The sequence below is a fragment of the Podarcis filfolensis genome (genome assembly GCF_964270895.1).
Source record: "Podarcis filfolensis genome assembly, chromosome: 8".
Lineage (NCBI taxonomy): Eukaryota > Metazoa > Chordata > Lepidosauria > Squamata > Lacertidae > Podarcis > Podarcis filfolensis.
The window spans coordinates 14,202,648-14,220,349 of NC_139611.1; the positions used below are offsets into that span (position 1 = coordinate 14,202,648).

The 17,702-nt window shown below is 47.4% G+C and overlaps 1 protein-coding gene across 3 annotated transcripts in view; it reads right to left on the reverse strand.

The window, feature by feature from the left end:
* Positions 1-2,134: 2,134 nt before the first annotated feature.
* The window catches only part of DISP3 (dispatched RND transporter family member 3), a 98,485-nt gene continuing 82,917 nt past the window's right edge, over positions 2,135-17,702 (reverse strand). For all 3 annotated transcript variants that reach the window (XM_083628456.1, XM_083628457.1, XM_083628455.1), the window contains exons 15-21: positions 16,796-16,971; positions 14,519-14,645; positions 10,712-10,857; positions 8,828-8,987; positions 8,045-8,158; positions 7,690-7,856; positions 2,135-6,530 (exon numbers count right to left, since the gene is read on the reverse strand). In XM_083628456.1, coding sequence (XP_083484582.1) covers positions 6,168-6,530; positions 7,690-7,856; positions 8,045-8,158; positions 8,828-8,987; positions 10,712-10,857; positions 14,519-14,645; positions 16,796-16,971 — 1,253 coding nt within the window. In that variant the 3' untranslated portion in view covers positions 2,135-6,167. The remainder of the gene's footprint in view (positions 6,531-7,689; positions 7,857-8,044; positions 8,159-8,827; positions 8,988-10,711; positions 10,858-14,518; positions 14,646-16,795; positions 16,972-17,702) is intronic.

Sequence of the window (17,702 nt, forward strand, 5' to 3'; positions counted from 1 at the left end):
GAGAGAGAGAGAGAGAGAGAGAGAGAGAGAGAGAGAGAGACCTCGGTGTCAAAAAGCAATGAATAAACAAAGCAAGCAATTTTTTTAAAAAATAAAAACTGTGGGACAAAGGCAGAAGTGCAAGCTTGACCTCTGTTTGTCCGCACAACCATATCCGAACAGGGTCAGTTCTCAGTTTAAAGGTGCTGACCTTTAAAGCCCTAAACGGCCTCGGTCCAGTATATCTGAAGGAGCATCTCCACCCCCATCGTTCTGCCCGGACACTGAGGTCCAGCTCCGAGGGCCTTCTGGCGGTTCCCTCACTGCGAGAGGCCAAGTTACAGGGAACCAGGCAGAAGGCCTTCTCGGTAGTGGCGCCCGCCCTGTGGAACGCCCTCCCATCAGATGTCAAAGCGATAAACATCCACCTGACATTCAGAAGACATCTGAAGGCAGCCCTGTTCAGGGAAGTTTTTAATATGTGACATTTTAGTGTATCTTTCATCTTTGTTGGAAGCCGCCCAGAGTGGCTGGGGAAACCCAGCCAGATGGGCGGGGTACAAATAATAAATTATTATTATTATTATTATTATTATTATTATTATTATTATTAGCCTGGCTAAGCAAAGCTAGAATCCATGTATGGGTGCACTCCCCCTCTGTCTGCATCCCTGTTAAGTAAAATGTTTTAAGAAGCATTGCAAGGAGTTGGACCGGACGATCCTTTGGGTCCTTTCAACTCCACAGTTCTGTGATTCTAAGCAGCCCTTAATGAGAAATTCCTCACCTTTTTTTTTTTTTAGTAAAACAAGCTGCTATGCATACCAAGTCCGCTGCTTAGTTATGCCATTCGTAAGACTGATGGGAATCAGCGATGCTTCAAATGTACTTGTTAATGGAGTCGGTTTGTGGTTTCATCTGGGGCTTAATGCAAACCGTCTGCTCGGAACAGGCGGCCCGCGGGGGCTGTAGGGCAGGGCAGAGGGGCGGGAGGGCAGAGGAAAAATCTTTTTGTTTGGCATTTTTAACATATCCGACTCTATGTCTCCCAAGACAATATGGGAACTGAAAACGCAGCTGCCCTTTTGAAACCCGCACTCCTCTGTCTTCAGCGGGGGTGGGGGAGTTTGGATTTGATATCCCGCTTTATCACTACCCGAAGGAGTCTCAAAGCGGCTAACATTCTCCTTTCCCTTCATCCCCCACATCAAACACACTGTGAGGTGAGTGGGGCTGAGAGACTTCAGAGAAGTGTGACTAGCCCAAGGTCACCCAGCAGCTGCATGTGGAGGAGCAGGGAATCGAACCCGGTTCACCAGATTACGAGTCTATCGCTCTTAACCACTACACCACACTGGCTCTCTGGGGGTCCTCCTCCAACATTAATAGGAGGAAGCGTGTGCAACCTCCCCCACAAATTTGCACACTCTGCCATACAAAAAAGCACCCTATTAGGGGAACAAAAATTGCCTGCAAAAATGTCTATGCGGGGACACAATTGCACACAGAACCAGTGCATTTTATTATGTTAGTTATTTACTGCACCTATATCCCAGCCGCTTTCTCCAATGACCTCAAGTACCTGGTACTCCCCACTCCTCCTTTAATTCCCACAACGTCTCTGTGAGGTAGGTTTAGCTGAGAGCGGCAGTGACTGGCTCAAGGTCACCAAGCCAGCTTCATGGCCATGTTGGGATTTGAACCCAGGTCTTCCAGGTCTGGTTGGGACACAGGTGGCGCTGTGGGTTAAACCACAGAGCCTAGGACTTGCCGATCAGAAGGTCGGCGGTTCTTATCCCCGCAACGGGGTGAGCTCCCGTTGCTCGGTCCCTGCTCCTGCCAACCTAGCAGTTCAAAAGCATGCCAAAGTGGAAGCAGATAAATAGGTACCGCTCCAGTGGGAAGGTAAATGGCGTTTCCGTGCACTGCTCTGGTTCGCCAGAAGTGGCTTAGTCCTGCTGGCCACATGACCTGGAAGCTGTACGCCGGCTCCCTCGGCCAATAAAGCAAGATGAGCGCCGCAACCCCAGAGTCGGCCACGACTGGACCTAATGGTCAAGGGTCCTTTACCTTCCAGGTCTGAGTCAGGCACTCTAACCACTGGACCGCACTGGATCTTAGGAGAACTGAGCATGAAAATAATGACTTTTTTGGGGGAGAGGGTCTTTAAAAAGAAAGAAAGAAGCAAGCTGCTGTGGCAGGTGTGGAGCAGTGGTTAGAGCGTCAAACCTGGGAAACCATGGTTCAAATCCTCACTCGGTCACTGGGTGTGACTTTGGGGCCAGTCACTGCCTCCCCGGCCAAAACTACCTCACAGGGTTGTTGAAGAGGGGGAGAATCAGATACACTGCCTTGAGATCTTTGGAGAAAAAGGTGAGCTATAAATGCAATTCAATTAAAAAGAGCGATCGCCTCCATATGTTTGAAGTGAGCATTCCATGACATCACAGAAGACAAGCTAATGGGAAAGGAGTCCATGTGGTTAAGAGTGTCAGACTAGGACGTGGGAGAGACCAACTCTATGAGCCTATGAATTGGGAAATGTATGGGTGACCAAACTGGTGGGATCATCTGCAGGGTACCAGAATACTTCTTCCCACCCTGGCTGGCTCCTGACTGTCTTCCACAGTAAGAGTTTAAAAAGCTTCCCATTCAGGTTGGACAAATATAGCCATCCCTGCGTATGGCTTTCTCTGACTCTTCGCTTGTTTCTGAGCTGTCTCCCACCACCAACCTCCACCCAAACCAATGGATTCTATCTGCCCAGAAGTAAAAATGTCAAAATGTATGGGTGTCTGTTCTGCTTTGCACTCAATGCTCAATTGTGCTCCAAAGATCCTACCCCTGCCTCTGGTTTGTAATATTTATATATTACATCTGGGACGCGGGTGGCGCTGTGGTCTAACCCACCGAGCCTCTTGGACTTGCCGATCAGAAAGTCGACAGTTTGAATCCCCGTGATTGGGTGAGCTCTCATTGCTGTGTCCCAGTTCCTGCCAACCGAGCAGTTCAAAAGCACACCAGTGCAAGTAGATAAATAGGTATTGCTGTGGCGGGAAGGTAAACGACATTTCTGTGCGCTCTGGTTTTTGTCAAAGTGTTCCGTTGCGCCAGAAGCAGTTTAGTCCTGCTGGCCACATGATCCGGAAAGCTGTCTGTGGACAAACGCCGGCTCCCTCGGCCTGAAAGCGAGTTGAGCGCCGCAACCCCATAGTTGTCTTTGATTGGACTTAAGCGTCCAGGGGTCCTTTATTTTTTTGACCTACATTACATTTATACCACCACCCTAGGAGGTTCCAAGGTTGGTAGTGACTATGGCTCAAATATATCATGAGGACTAGAAAACCCGGGGCAGGGGGGAATGCACACGTAGATCCAATGTGAGCCGGAGACAGATAAAAGCCAACTGTGGTCCAGATTCCAGGCGACAACCTCAGCTTCTGTCTCCATGGGCTTGGAAATGCAGAGCCTAGCTTCTAGGTTTTCATGTGTGCAGTGGCAACTGGTGCCCATTGAGACTGGCACCAACAGTAGGCAGAGCCAGAGACTGGCTGAGACAGAGCCAATGAGAGGCAGAACCAATTCATTCTATATTTGCACCCATCCTCTGCCCTCTGCTGAGTTCTACAAAGGGCAGCTCTGGGTCTGAAGCTGGCAGAGCCACCGCCTGGACTGGGTGGCAGACAAACTGAGACTGGATAAGGGCAGATTGAGATGGGCAGGGCACAGCCCCTTTTGCCCTAATGGGCCAGCCTCTGCTGTGTGCCTGAGGGGAACCAGAGGCAGCAAAAATAAGAAACTATGCACATCTTCCTTCAACCATGGCCACATTCACACTATGATTCCACTTTAGTCAGTCAGGACTGCTTCCTACAGAGAATCCTGGGAACTGTAGTTTGTACCGGGTGCTGAGAGTCGTTAAGAGACCCCAGTTCTATTTTTCTTACAGCGGTTTAGCATAAGGTTGCCAGATGTCCCCGTTTCCCAGTGACAGTCCCCGGATTTACAAATCAGTCCCCATACAAAATCCATTGAAGTTGAAAAGTGTCCCCGGATTCATTGAAAAAAATCTGGTAACCTTAGTTTAACAAGGGATCCCTTGTCCCAACGAGCTTTGGGAACTGTAGGTCTGGGAGGGGAATCGTAGGATCTTCCTAACAACTCTGAGCACCCCTTAAAAAAACACTACATCTCTCAGGATTCTTTGGGGGAAACCATGGCTGTTTATAGAGTGCATGTTTGGTGTGGATGTGGCCAAGGACACCCCCAAACTGGCAATTCTCCCACCACCAGACACCGCACACGACTCTCCCACATCCTTCCCGATAAAATTAAAACACAAGCAGGTTCAGAGCAAAGGTAAGAGCAGGTAAAGCGCAGCTCAAATTTGGGAGCAGGGGGAGAGCAAGGAGAGGAAAGTGGAATCGATTTTCTTCTGGACATACAAAAAAATATTCTTATAAAACTAGACACAGAAATCCAGCAAGTCGGACTGGAGTACAAAACTGGTTCAGAGCTGGAAAAGGAGACCCCTGTCCCCTAAACCCCACAGGAAAGGGGATCAGCGTCATTCCATCCCCTGCCTCTCTGACCCCCATATCCATGGGGGAAGACCTGTCCTGCTGGGGTCTGTCACAGGATAAGGTGGGCTTGGTGGCCTTCAGATGCTTCAGACTACAAGAGGTGGCTGCTGGGCGTTGCAATTTCATGGCCCTTGCTCGCCATTTCCTGGATGTCATTTGTGTACTCAGAGTCCTGCCCTTAGACATAATCATAGAAGCGTAGTGCTGGAAGGGGGCGTGAGGGTCATCTAGCCCAACCCCCTGTGATGCAGGAATCTTTCACCCAAATGTGGACCTCGAACCCACAACCCTGGGATTAAGAGTCCCATGGTCTACTGACTCTGCTATCAAGGGTTTGGTGATGACAGGCAAGACCCAGAGCAGCCTCCTCCAATCTTGTACCCTGCGGCTGTTCCTGGACTCCGAATTCCATCAGTTCCAGCGATGGCTTGGTCCAATGGTCAGGGCTGATAGGAGTTGGGAGTCCCCAAAATCTGGAGGGTGCTAACTTGGGGAAGGTTGAGCCAGCGCTTCATATCACCTTCCTTTTGTAACTCTGGCGGGTCAGAGGGGAGCTGAACCTTACACTCCTAGCCATCCTTCCCCAACCTCAATATGCCAGCAGACTTGAGAGTGGTGAAGTGGTTAGAGTGTCAGACTAAGACCTGGGAGACCTGGGTTCAAGTTCCACTCAGCCATACAACAGAACCATCCCTTTCAAGGCAACCCTCTTCCCAAGCCTAGCAAACTCAGAATTGGACTTGATAATCAGATAATGCTGATTATCTGAATACAGTGGTGCTTCGGGTTAAGAACTTAATTTGTTCTGGAGGTCCGTTCTTAACTTGAGGTACCACTTTAGCTAATGGGGCCTCCTGCTGCTGCCGCACCACCGCCGCACGATTTCTGTTCTCATCCTGAAGCAAAGTTCTTAACCTGAGGTACTATTTCTGGGTTAGCGGAGTCTGTAACCTGAAGCGTCTGTAACCCGAGGTACCACTTTATATGGAGTTGTTATTTAAACCCTTGTACAACTGTACTCATCCTACGTGTCTGTTTCATAGTTTCACTTTTCGGCCTTTGATTCCCATCTGTTGTTGCAGCTGCTCTCTCTGTTTTATATACATTATAAAATGAAATTTGTGGTCGTCCCCCCCAACACCTTGGCTATGAAGCTTGCTGGGTGGCCTTGGGCCAGTTGCTCCCTCTTGGCCTAACCTACCTACCTCGCAGGGTCATTGTGAAGATTAAATGATTAAATGAAAAGGAGGAGAACTGTGTATGCTGCCCTGAGCTTCTTGGACAAATGGTGGGGCACAAATGCCACAATTCGAAGCAAACCCCCACCAGCCCTGGCTGTCAGGGAAGCCATCGCTGGTGCTGATGGAAGTCAGAGTCCTGCAGGGTTGGAGAAATTTGAACCCGGGTTCTGCCTGCCATCCCCGCACCTTTAACCCACAGTAAGAGCAAGACTCTTGGGGGCACAAGAGACATCCTGGAAGCGGCAAGTGAGGACTGTAATTGAAAGCATCCCTGGACATCTTGAAGGACTCCTGCGGGAAAATCCAGTTTGGGGGGAGAAGAAGAAGAAACGATATACAAAGAGGCCATTGGGGAAACATGGAACTATAGGACTGTCCCATTGGGCAGGGGGATTTTGAATCCGCTTCTGAGCAGCACCAGGCAAAGGCACAGCCCCACCCCAATGGCCACCAGCACCCCTGCCAGGGCCTTCAGGAAGGAAGTCCGGCTGCGGGTGAAAGAGGGGGGCCCCATGATGCTCAGCAGGGCAGTGCTCACAGTCAGCGTGTAGACGATGGAGACCCCCGTGTTGAGGGCCACGATCTTGCCGAACTTGGCAAAGGGGGCGATGATGCAGAAGAAGAGGGGGACGGTGGCCGTGACGGTGGTGATGGCGCTGGAAATGATAGCTACGCCCACGTGGCTGACCGCCTCGATTGTCCTCCACTGGCGGCTGGAGTTGGGGTCCTGAAAGGAGGAAACACAAGGGGGGGGGGAGAAGTGTGTTAACAAAAGAAGATAAAAGTGTCAACATTGAGCTGGGGCATGCCCTAAAGCTAAAACAACAGCAGACCAAAGCCAGATTTAAACTTGCCGTCAAATTGCAACTACGACGATGACAGCAACAACAACAATTTCTTATTTATACCCCACCCATCTGGCTGGGTTTCCCCACTCTGGGCGGCTCCTAACAGAATACTAAAAACACGATAAAACATCAAATATTAAAATTTTTCCTAAACAGGGCTGCCTTCAGATGTCTTCTAAAAGTCAGATAGTTGTTTGTTTCCTTGACATCTGATGGGAGGGTGTTCCACAAGGTGGGTGCCATTACTGAGAAGGCCCTTTGTCTGGTTCTCTGTAATGTTGCTTCTCACAGGGGGGAACTGCCAGAAGGCCCTCGGAGCTGGACCTCAGTGTCCGGGCAGAACGATGGGGGTGGAGACGCTCCTTCAGGTGTACTGGGTCGAGGTCGTTTAGGGCTTTTAAAGGTCAGCACCAACACTTTGAATTGTGCTCGGAAACGTACTGGGAGCCAATGCAGATCTCTCAGGACCGGTGTTATATGGTCTCAGCAGCCACTCCCAGTCACCAGTCTAGCTGCCGCATTCTGTATTAGTTGTAGTTTCCGGGTCACCTTCAAAGGTAGCCCCATGTAGAGCGCATTGCTAAACATCTGGATAGGTTTGTCCAAACGATAACTTTTTTTGTGTATCAAGGGGTAGGGAGTTCCAAAGCATGCCACATTTTGAAAATGGAGTTTTTACAAATGTAGAACAGGCAGTGCTGTTCTTCTAGGGAAAAAAGGGATGCTGGAGCTCACCATGAACCTCTCCCTTATTCTCTTAGAATGGCAATGGTGCCCACCTGAGCTGAGCTCTGGCTGGGGGAAAAAAGTCCTGGGAATAGGTATTACATGGCACCTGTAGCAAGCCTGATCAAAGAAGTTGAGTGGGTACTTATGGGGTAAAAAGGTAAAAGTAAAGGACCCACCTGGGACGTGGGTGGTGCTGTGGGTTAAACCACAGAGCCTAGGACTTGCCGATCAGAAGGTCGCACCACTTGTTGTCATCAAATCAAGAAAAAGTATTTATTTATTTATTTTAAAAAAGGACAGCTGTCCTACCTCCACCAGGTGAAGCGGCAGGTTCTCTCCTGCCAGAAGGAACCCTTCCACAAGATGGACGCAATAGTCCACAGAGGAGCCGACGAGGATGGAGAGGGAGATGGCCTCCACTGCGCCCATTTCCCAGCCGGACAAATACATGATGGTCACTACTAAGCATACGACCCCTGCAGGGAGGACACACACACACAGAGGTAATGAAATGAAAGTTTACTATGAACATTAGGAAGGTCTAGCTGGAGAGCTGCTGCCAGTCCGAGCAGACAATACTGGGTCAAATGGACAGATAGTCCAATCAGGCAGGTCCCCGCGTTCTCAGGAATCCAAAGTTTCAAAATCACAACTAGGTACCTACCTAAAATGGTGAGCAGCACAGAAAGCAGGAGGAGCACGTGTGTGGTAAAGATTGCAACAGCAGCAACACAAATCACCAGGGAGAGGATGAGACCATACAGGGCACTCTGCACACCTGGAAAGTGGGGGAGAGATTTTATATATTATGTTTAAAACATGCACACAAACTGTTTGTCCAAAGAAGTGCAGGGAGGGCTGTAGCTCAAGTGGCAGAGCATCTGCTTAATAATAATAATAATAATAATAATAATAATAATAATAATAATAATTTATTTTTTCCCCAGCCACTTTGGGCGACTTCCAACCAAGTATTAAAATACAGTGGTCTGTTAAACATTAAAAGCTTCCCTAAACAGGGCTGCCTTCAGATGTCTTCTAAAAGTTTGGTAGTTATTTTTCTCTTTGACATCTGGTGGGAGGGCGTCCCACAGGGTGGGCGCCACTACCGAGAAGGCCCTCTGCCTGGTTCCCTGTAACTTGGCTTCTCGCAGCGAGGGAACCGCCAGAAGGCCTTCAGCGCTGGACCTCAGTGTCCGGGCAGAACGATGGGGGTGGAGACGCTCCTTCAGGTATACTGGGCCAAGGCCATTTAGGGCTTTAAAGGCCAGCACCAACACTTTGAATTGTGCTCGGAAACGTACTGGGACATGCAAATCACTCTCAATTCACAGTGTCTGCAGCGAATGGATGCTTCCAATTTGCTGCCATTGACCCCATTCACAGCCATCACTGGTTCTCCGAGTGGCTCCTGGAACGGGAGACGGAGGCAAAAAAAGCCACTTACCTATGATCTCCATGAAGATCTGTTTCCAGTGCTCACAGGTCTGGAAGCCCCGGCGTAGAGCTGAGCCTTCGGGGAACTGCTGGAGCTGATCCTGGAGGAAAGTTTCCCACTTGAGATAGTCAGAGTAGGTTTGAAAGGACGACTTCCCTTTGTAGGTTGTCTGAGAGAGACAGAAAGAGGTTCCCACTTCAGTCCTCAGGGTCTGCCTTCTTAGACTCCGAACTGAGATCGATCCAGCAGAAATTAACATTTCAAATGCCATATTTTTCACTCTATAGGATGCACCCGACCATAGGACGCACCTTGTTTTAGAGGGGGAGAACAAGAAAAAAAATTCTCCCCCTCTCTGCTCAGAGCCCCTTCAATGAAGCCGCAGGAGAAATGGAGCCCCTTCCATTTCTCCTCCAGCTTGGCTGAAGGGGCACTGCGCAGCTCTCCCTCTCTGCTGAAGCCGGGTGAATCTTGCTCTCCTGGCTTAAGCAAAAGGAACCTGAAGCTGCGCTCCGGAGGCTTCAGGCGGCTATCCCTGAAGCCTGGAGAGCGAGATGGGTCGGTGTGCTCTCCCCTCTTGCTCTCCAGGCTTCAGTGAAAGCAATGCGAAGCCTCCAGAGGGTGGAGGGAGCGCTCCCTCTGCGCTTCGGAGGGTTCGCGTTGCTATTGCTGAAGCCAAGGAGCCTGCATTCGCTCCATAGGACGCACACACATTTCCCCTTAATTTTTGGAGGGGAAAAAGTGTGTCCTATAGAGCGAAAAATACGGTATACTGGACAACATTTTTATAGAAGTCACTGTCCAATGATGCTGAGGACGCCCCGTTGAGGTACATGCTGTGAGCCTGCGATATATTCTTTTTGGTTTGAAGTTGCATCAATTTTGCATCTGTGAACTCCTTCCTAATGGACATCAGTTTTCTGTGGGGATCTATTTGGACATCTGAAGGGCTTAGACGTTTGGCTTAAGATGCATGCACTGTTGGTGACCGTATCTGCAATGATGGTGCAGGGCTTTTCGTTACTCATATATTTTGTGCTATTCATATATTCTTCCTTCCTTCCCTTTTTTTGTTCAAGGCACCCATGAAGCACAGAGTGGCTCTGTGCCCTGAAATCTTACCCAATGAGGACTAGAAACTTTATTTGTAGAACTCAAAAGATGAAGCGGTTGGGGATAACTTTCTTAGTGCAGAAAGTATTGATCTGATGTGTAGAGATCTTTCCTATTCAACCTAATTCAAGACGGTTCTGAAAGGTTCCTGATGTTTGGGTTATTTAGAGAGACTGATTACAGCTGGCTTAAACCGATTCTCTTATCTCTTATCTCAAAGTCATGCTGACTATAAAAGTAAGGCCAGAAGGAGCCTGGGTTTCATTTTCTCTTTCTATCTCTCTTCCTTCTGACGTACATAGCATACTTAGTGTTAAGGTTTAGACTTATTATAAGTTATTGTAAGTTTAAGTCTGCTGCAACTGGATTTCTTATGGACAGCGTCAATCCTGAATGTATTGGATTTGTGACCATTATGCTCATTTGCCTTCTGTAGCAGTAAAGCTCTGCTGGATGACATACAATTGCCTCTGGTCTATTTTTGGGGAATCCTGCATTGTGTTTAAGTTTTTACTTGGCTAACCATACATTGGAATTCTGGCTCTGGCTCGATATTGAGTAGAATTTCAATGACAATAACACACACAAAGGAGTACACAAAAGAACAGAAGGTTGTCAGCAGTGCTTGTCCTGCTCAGAGTAGACCCAACTGAAGTTCACAGACAGGGTGAATTCAGGTCCATTTATTTCAAGGAGTCTACTCTGAGTATATAGCTCAGCTGGCTCAAAATCCAAAGCAGCTGCAATGGGGGTGACAGAATTCGGGTGGGGCGTCCTCACCGACTCGAAGGCCATGGAGATCCACAGGACTTTGCCTTCCTTCACCCCCACTGCCCCGTGGGAGAGCTGTCCAGGAAGGAGGTTTGGCTCGGGAAGATTCTTGCATTCTGGGTGCAGCATCTGAAGGACAGTGGAGATACTATATCCTATAAAGACAGGGGGATAGATAGATGTATGGTTCCTTTTTGTGCAACCCAGAATACATAATGTATAAACAAAAACCCGGCTGTATAGACAAGTGCTCAGAGCCCTCTCCTTTATCAGTTTGTGACGGCAAGGATGGCCTTGACTGTACCAGTAGAACAGGGAAGACACGTCTGTGCCTTATCTTATATCCTGACCACAAAGACGCACAGACCTAGTCTGGGAACAGCGCCAGAGGGTGTTCTTGGAGATGGTGACCTCTTGCTCCAAGATAAGAGTAGAAACAGGAAGATCCTTTTATGGTCAGAAGTACAGGAAGGAATATCCCTTTATGGTCAGAAGTATAGGAAGGAATACCCTTTTATGATTAAGAGTGCCGGAGCAGGAACATCTGTGATGTCGACCTGGGTGTACAAGCTGACGTGGTTGGATTCCTGGAGAAGGGGGAGAGGGTGCCTGGAGGATACATATACTGCATGAAATTTCTCATTTCTTTGGACTTGCTGTGGACTGACCACGCAGGTGCCTTTCTGCTGTTCCGGAGAGCAGAAATAAAGAACTCTTTCTCTGAACCAACCCTCAGTGTCACTTGACTTCCTTCCTTCCGTCTGGGAGCAACGCAGAGCCCACCAATCGGTAAAGTCTAATAAGGCTACACTAACCCTGTTTGGCTGTGTTCTAACTTGAACACTGGAGGCAGTAAATACCAGTTCCTGGAAACTGCAGGAGTGGAGAGTTGCTCTTGTGTTCGAATCCTGCTTGTGGGTTTCCCACAGGCATCTGGTTGGCCACTGTGAGAACAGGATGCCGGAACTAGATGGGTCATTGGCCTGATCCAGAAGGCTTTTCTTTCTTTTTTTATCATTTTAATTAATTTTTTTGTTTTACAATTTAGAACACTCATTTAAACATCCTTAAAATATCAGTGACTTCCCTTCTTCCCTTTCCATGGTTCATTTTGCATAGCAGAAATCCCCGCATATTTTACATAAACTAAACCATTCAGTATTCCATTATTAAATCCATCAAAACTTATTTGCACTGTTTAATTTATCCTAATGCTGCCAACGTTTTCAAGTGTACACAATTTCCCCCCATATATTCAAGAAACATTTTCCAGTCTTCTCTAAATGTGTGTTCTTCTTCTTCTCCTCTTATTCTATATGTTAAGTCTGCAAGCTGCGCATATTCCATCAGCTTAAGTTGCCATTCTTCTTGGGACCTCATTCGTTTTCCATTTTGGGGCTAATAAAACACGGGCCGCAGTAGTAGCATACATAAATAACCTTTTCTGACGCCTGGGAATTTCAGTCTGAATTATCCCCAACTGAAAGGACTCTGGTTTTGGGGGGAAAGTACTTTTAAACATTTTTTTCAATTCATTATGGATTATTTCCCAAGACTCTTTTACCCTTTTACAGGTTCGCCATATATGAAAGAACACTCCCTTAACCTCATTGCATCCAGCAGGCTGTTCTTAGGTTCTTATCTTACCTTCTCCTGAACTCCAGCTTAAGACTGTGACTAAATGAGTATTGTTTGGCTTGTACATTCCTTGGCTTAAAAGTTATTCTACACACAAAGCATATTTAAACTATGGAACTCCCTGCCACCAGAGGTGGCGATAGCCACCGACTTGGAAAGCTCTAGAAGAGGAATGTAAAAATTCATGGAGGAGAGGGCTTTTGAAGGCTATGAGTCACGATGACTGTTGGAGGCAGCAATGCTTCTTGTGAGAATGTTCAGGGATGCAGGAGAGGATATATTGTTTGACTATATCCTTTTGCAACTTGTGTTAACAAGTTCCACAGTCTAGCAGAGTAACATTCCCCTTTTTAAACTTGCAGTGGATGCATTTGCTCAGGCTCACTAAAGCCTCTATAATAACCGTTCTGGTATTTTCCCCTTATTCCCTCATAAAGGTAAGACATGACACAGTCTTCTATAAAAGTATAAAAAAGAGTTTACTCACATTCTGTTCACAATCAGATCCCAGAACCTGGAAACTATCTCATAAGGTGACAGTCCCTTTGTCCTCTCTGGAAGCCAAGAGAGCATCTTTGGCAAAGCAGATGTTGCTTCTTCAATGCATGTAGTCAAAGAGAGAGAGATGGCTGCCCTGCCCTGTGCTTTTGTCGTTACCTGCACAGGTGAGGCCACGCCCACCTCTAGTCACATGCAGAGGAAGTCTGTCCCAGCCCAGAAGGAAACAGGAAGTTTACCTGCTGGCTGGACAAACATTCCTCCCCATGTGTAAACATGTTCACTCTAGGAATGTTGTACTTGACTGCTCTTGTGTTTCACATCCCACACTTCTGAGTGGTTATCATGGGAGAATCTTGGCATTCAGGTCTTGCATGTGGGCTTTCCGTTAATGACACCTGGGTGGGCAATATGAGGACACGATGCCAGACCAGATGGGCCCCCTTCGGCCTGATCCATGTATATATAACCCACATTGCGGCCATCAGAATAGGATCCACTATTTGACTATTCATTCAAAACCCTAAAATGTATTTTACATAATGGACTTTTTATTTCTATTCTTTGTGTATCGTATTTTTGTTTTATTGCTATGGCTGACGGCTGACGCAAAGAAAGATTCATTCATTCATTCATAACCCACATTGTGCATATCAACTTGGTTGGATTCGCAGGGTGTTTCCGCTTATGAAAACCTACGAATCTGATGGCGCATAGTAAGTGGCGATTGTGCTGTCAAAGCGCACAGGGAGTTGGAAATACTCTGAGATGCCTGGTTCGTGGCATGTTAGCAAGGCGTTACTAAGAATTGTGCATGCACTGAGCATTATAAATATTTGTCTGTCTATCTATCATCTATCTATCTATCTATCTATCTATCTATCATCTATCTATCTATCTATCTATCTATCTATCATCATCTATCTATCTATCTATCTATCTGTCTATCTAGGAATAAACATTTGGAAATAAAAATGATACGTATGTGTTAGGTTTCCAAGGGGTTGCTCGAGAGCAAGCAGGCAAATGCCTCCCTGCTCGGCTGTGAAGCCTTGGTTTTGATGCCAAAATAAACTTTATCTGTCCAGAGCGCCACTCTCCCGTGGCTGGCTCATTCACTGGCAGAATCCGTGAGTGGGCGGTCCTTAAACCTTCCCCGGCAGAGTAGTTTCTTGACGCCCAGTCTGCACCTCCTCTCTTGGCGCTGAAGGAGGAGCTGCTTCCCATGATCTTTGGGGGCTCTCTGTAATCCATCCGGCTTTTCACCTCTCCCCCCTGAGCCGATGGCAGTTCCCTGACAGTATGCATTATTATTTTCTTTGAAATTCACCGATTTTACAATGGATGTCACAAGCAATTGGGCAAATGATCATAGAATCATAGAATTGGAAGGGACCACAAGGGTCTAAATTTAGTCCATGAAATGCATGAATTTTTTTGCTCAACGTGGGGCTCAAACCCACAACCCCCAGTTTAAGAGTCTCCTGCTCTACTGATTGAGCTATCCTCACTTGAGACTACCAAGATGGACAGAAGCATAGGCAAGGTAGCCAGACCCTGGACCTCAGTAGTTTCCACTGGCTCCCTCCCCTTTCCTGTCGGTCCTGCATACCTCTGTGATAACAAAGACCCCCCTACTCCAAATGGTGGGCCACAACACTGGAAGAGGAGTCAACATACCCGAGGGCAGGCACTGGGCTCCTCCTGGCTTGACCAGCTCCACGTTGCCAGCAATAGCTTTGCAGATCCTGCACAGGTTGCCAATCTCTTTGAAGAGGTCGAAGCCGTCATCATAGATGACGCTGCCCTTTCACAAGGAGACACAAACAGAAAGAGACAAACACATGAGGCAACGGGATCAAGTCGGGAAAACAGAGACGCTGCTGGAAAGGGCACCTCGGGGGGTGCGTGTCATCCAGACTGACCCTCAGCCCTGTACGGGACCGGCAGTGCGGGAAATGGTACGATGGCAGCATCCCATGCAAAATGGCTGGTGAGCTCAGGGGCAGAGAATCTGGGGTTTTTTGTAGGGTTTCTTGACAAAGTAATAACCATAAATAAATAATGAAGGAATGGGTTTCCCAAACCCAAAACTGACTGTGCAGGCAGTTTGAAACTGCACCAAAATCCCTATTTTTCCTTAGCTAAAATCCATTAACTTGAGCTCTGAGTCAATGTATAAACAAAAACCCAGCTGTGCTCAAAGCCCTCTCCTTTATCAGTTTGTGACGGCAGGAATGACCCTGACTGCACCAGCAAAACAGAGAAAACACATCTGTGCCTTATCTTATGTGCTGACTACAAAAGACGCACAGACCTAAGTCCGGAACAACGCCAAAGCGTGTTCTCGGAGATGACGACCTCTTCCTCCAAGATAAGAGTAGGAAGAGGAAGATCCTTTTATGGTCAGAAGTACAGGAAGGAATTCCCTTTTATGGTTAAGAATACCAGAGCAAGAACATATGTGATGTCAACCTGCGTACATAGGCTGACGTGGTTGGATTTATATGGGAAGGAGGGAGAGGGTGCCTGGAGGATATATATACTGCATGAAACTTGTCATTTCTTTGGACTTGCTGTGGACTTGATCACGCAAGTGCCTTCTGCTATCCGGAGAGCAGAATAAACTCTTTCTTTGAATCAACCTCGGTGTCATTTGACTTCCTTCCTCCTGTCCCGGAGCAACGCACACCCAATCGGTGAACTCCAATAAGGCTACAATAAGAATCAAAATGTGCACCCCACCACCAAGACCATTCCATTGGAACTATCCAACCTCCCAAAATTTCGACATCTCTTGTGATGGTTTGACCCCCTTCTACAAACACCCTCCCTATCTCCTCAAAATCATTCCTCCTGCATATTCCCCGTCTTACCTTAATGGCACATGTTAATTTATCATCAATAGCTATATCCCACACCTTTTTATACCATCCTTCCGTTTTATATTTTGCTTGCCCCTTCCACTTCCTAGCTAGCATAATTCGTGAAGCTGTCAATAAATTTGCGAGCATGTCCTTCCTAGCCTGCGAATCTTCCACCGTTAATTGATAATAATGCTACTGTCTGGACTTATGGTCAGTTTTAACCCAGTGATTTCTGTTAGGTCCTTAAACAGCCTTTGCCCAAAAAAATATTGTACATATTTACACCTCCACCACATGTGAACGTAATTCCCTGTTTCCCAGCACCCCCTCCAACATAACACTGAATATTCCTTGTTTATTTGACTGGCGTTAAATACCACCTCCAAATTAATTTATAATAATTTTCTTTTATTCATCTAGACAACATTTTCAAAATATGTTTCTCCCATATTTCCCTTCAGCTTTGATCTATTTGCCCTGTTGTCTCCTTTTCCCACATTTCTTTTAACTGATCTTCTTGATCCTCCGTTTCTAATAATATTTTAGAAATTTCACAGGTTTCCCCTTTTATACAGTGGTACCTCAGGTTACATATGCTTCAGGTTACATACGCTTCAGGTTACAGACTCCGCTAACCCAGAAATAGTGCTTCAGGTTAAGAACTTTGCTTCAGGATGAGAACAGAAATCGGGCTCTGGCCGCGCGGCAGCAGCGGGAGGCCCCATTAACTAAAGCGGTACCTCAGGTTAAGAATAGTTTCAGGTTAAGAACGGACCTCCGGAACGAATTAAGTTCTTAACCTGAGGTACCACTGTAACTGTATTTTCTTCTTTAAGAGTATCTGTTTTGTATGCAGCAGTTCCCAGTTTCCATCCCCTGTGGCGTCTCCAGGCAGCTTCAGAAGCTCTGCAGGCATATTGGACTGCGATTCTCACCATCCCTCGCTGCCATGGTTCGTCTTCTTCTCTGCATGTGCAACCCATTTGTTCTAACCTGGTCCCTTGTAGCACCAGAGAACTAATCTAGGGAGAGCATAGAGGGTCTTGCATCCCTCCAAACCCTCCCCCCCTGAGCAAGAAGGCAGGTGTACCATGTCTCCGATGACGTGGTTGTCCATGCGCTGGGAGCGGTTCACCCCTAGGATCCCGAACACCACAAAGACCATGGCTCCTGTGTCCACTAGGGGGCGCACCGCCGGTTTCCCACAGCTAGCGTTCCCGCAAGGGTTGAATCCAGAAGTGACGGACAACTTGATTTTAGGGGAGGCTGGAGGAGAAGATGTACAGGAGAAAGGCGGTGATTAGGATCTTGTTGAGGATCATTTGCTTTGTTTAAATTTAAGAACTTATGAAGAGCCTGGTAGCTGGTCTAGCATCATCATCATAATTTGTTATTTATACCTTGCCCATCTGGCTGGGTTTCCCCAGCCACTCTGGGCAGCTCCCAACAGAATATTAAAAACATGATAAAATATCAAACATTAAAAACTTCCCTAAACAGGGCTGCTTTCAGGTGTCTTCTAAAAGTCAGATAGTTGTTTATTTCCTTGACATCTGATGGGAGGGCGTTCCACAGGGCGGGCGCCACTACCGGGAAGGCCCTCTGCCTGGTTCCCTGTAACTTCTCACAGTGAGGGAACCGCCAGAAGGCCTTCAGAGCTGGACCTCAGGGTTCAGGCTGAACGATGGGGGTGGAGACACTCCTTCCGGTATACTGTGCCAAGGCTGTTTAGGGCTTTAAAGGTCAGCACCAACACTTTGAATTGTGCTCGGAAACATACTGGGAGCCAATGTAGGTCTTTCAGGACCGGTGTTATGTGGTCTCGGCAGCCACTCCCAGTCACCAGTCTAGCTGCCGCATTCAGGATTAGTTGCAATTTCTGGGTCACCTTCAAAGGTAGCCTCCCGTAGTCTGTTCTCACAGTAGCCAACCAGATACCTGTTTGCAGGATCCAAGCACAAGACCCCCCCCCCCCGCAGTTTCCAGCAACTAATAGA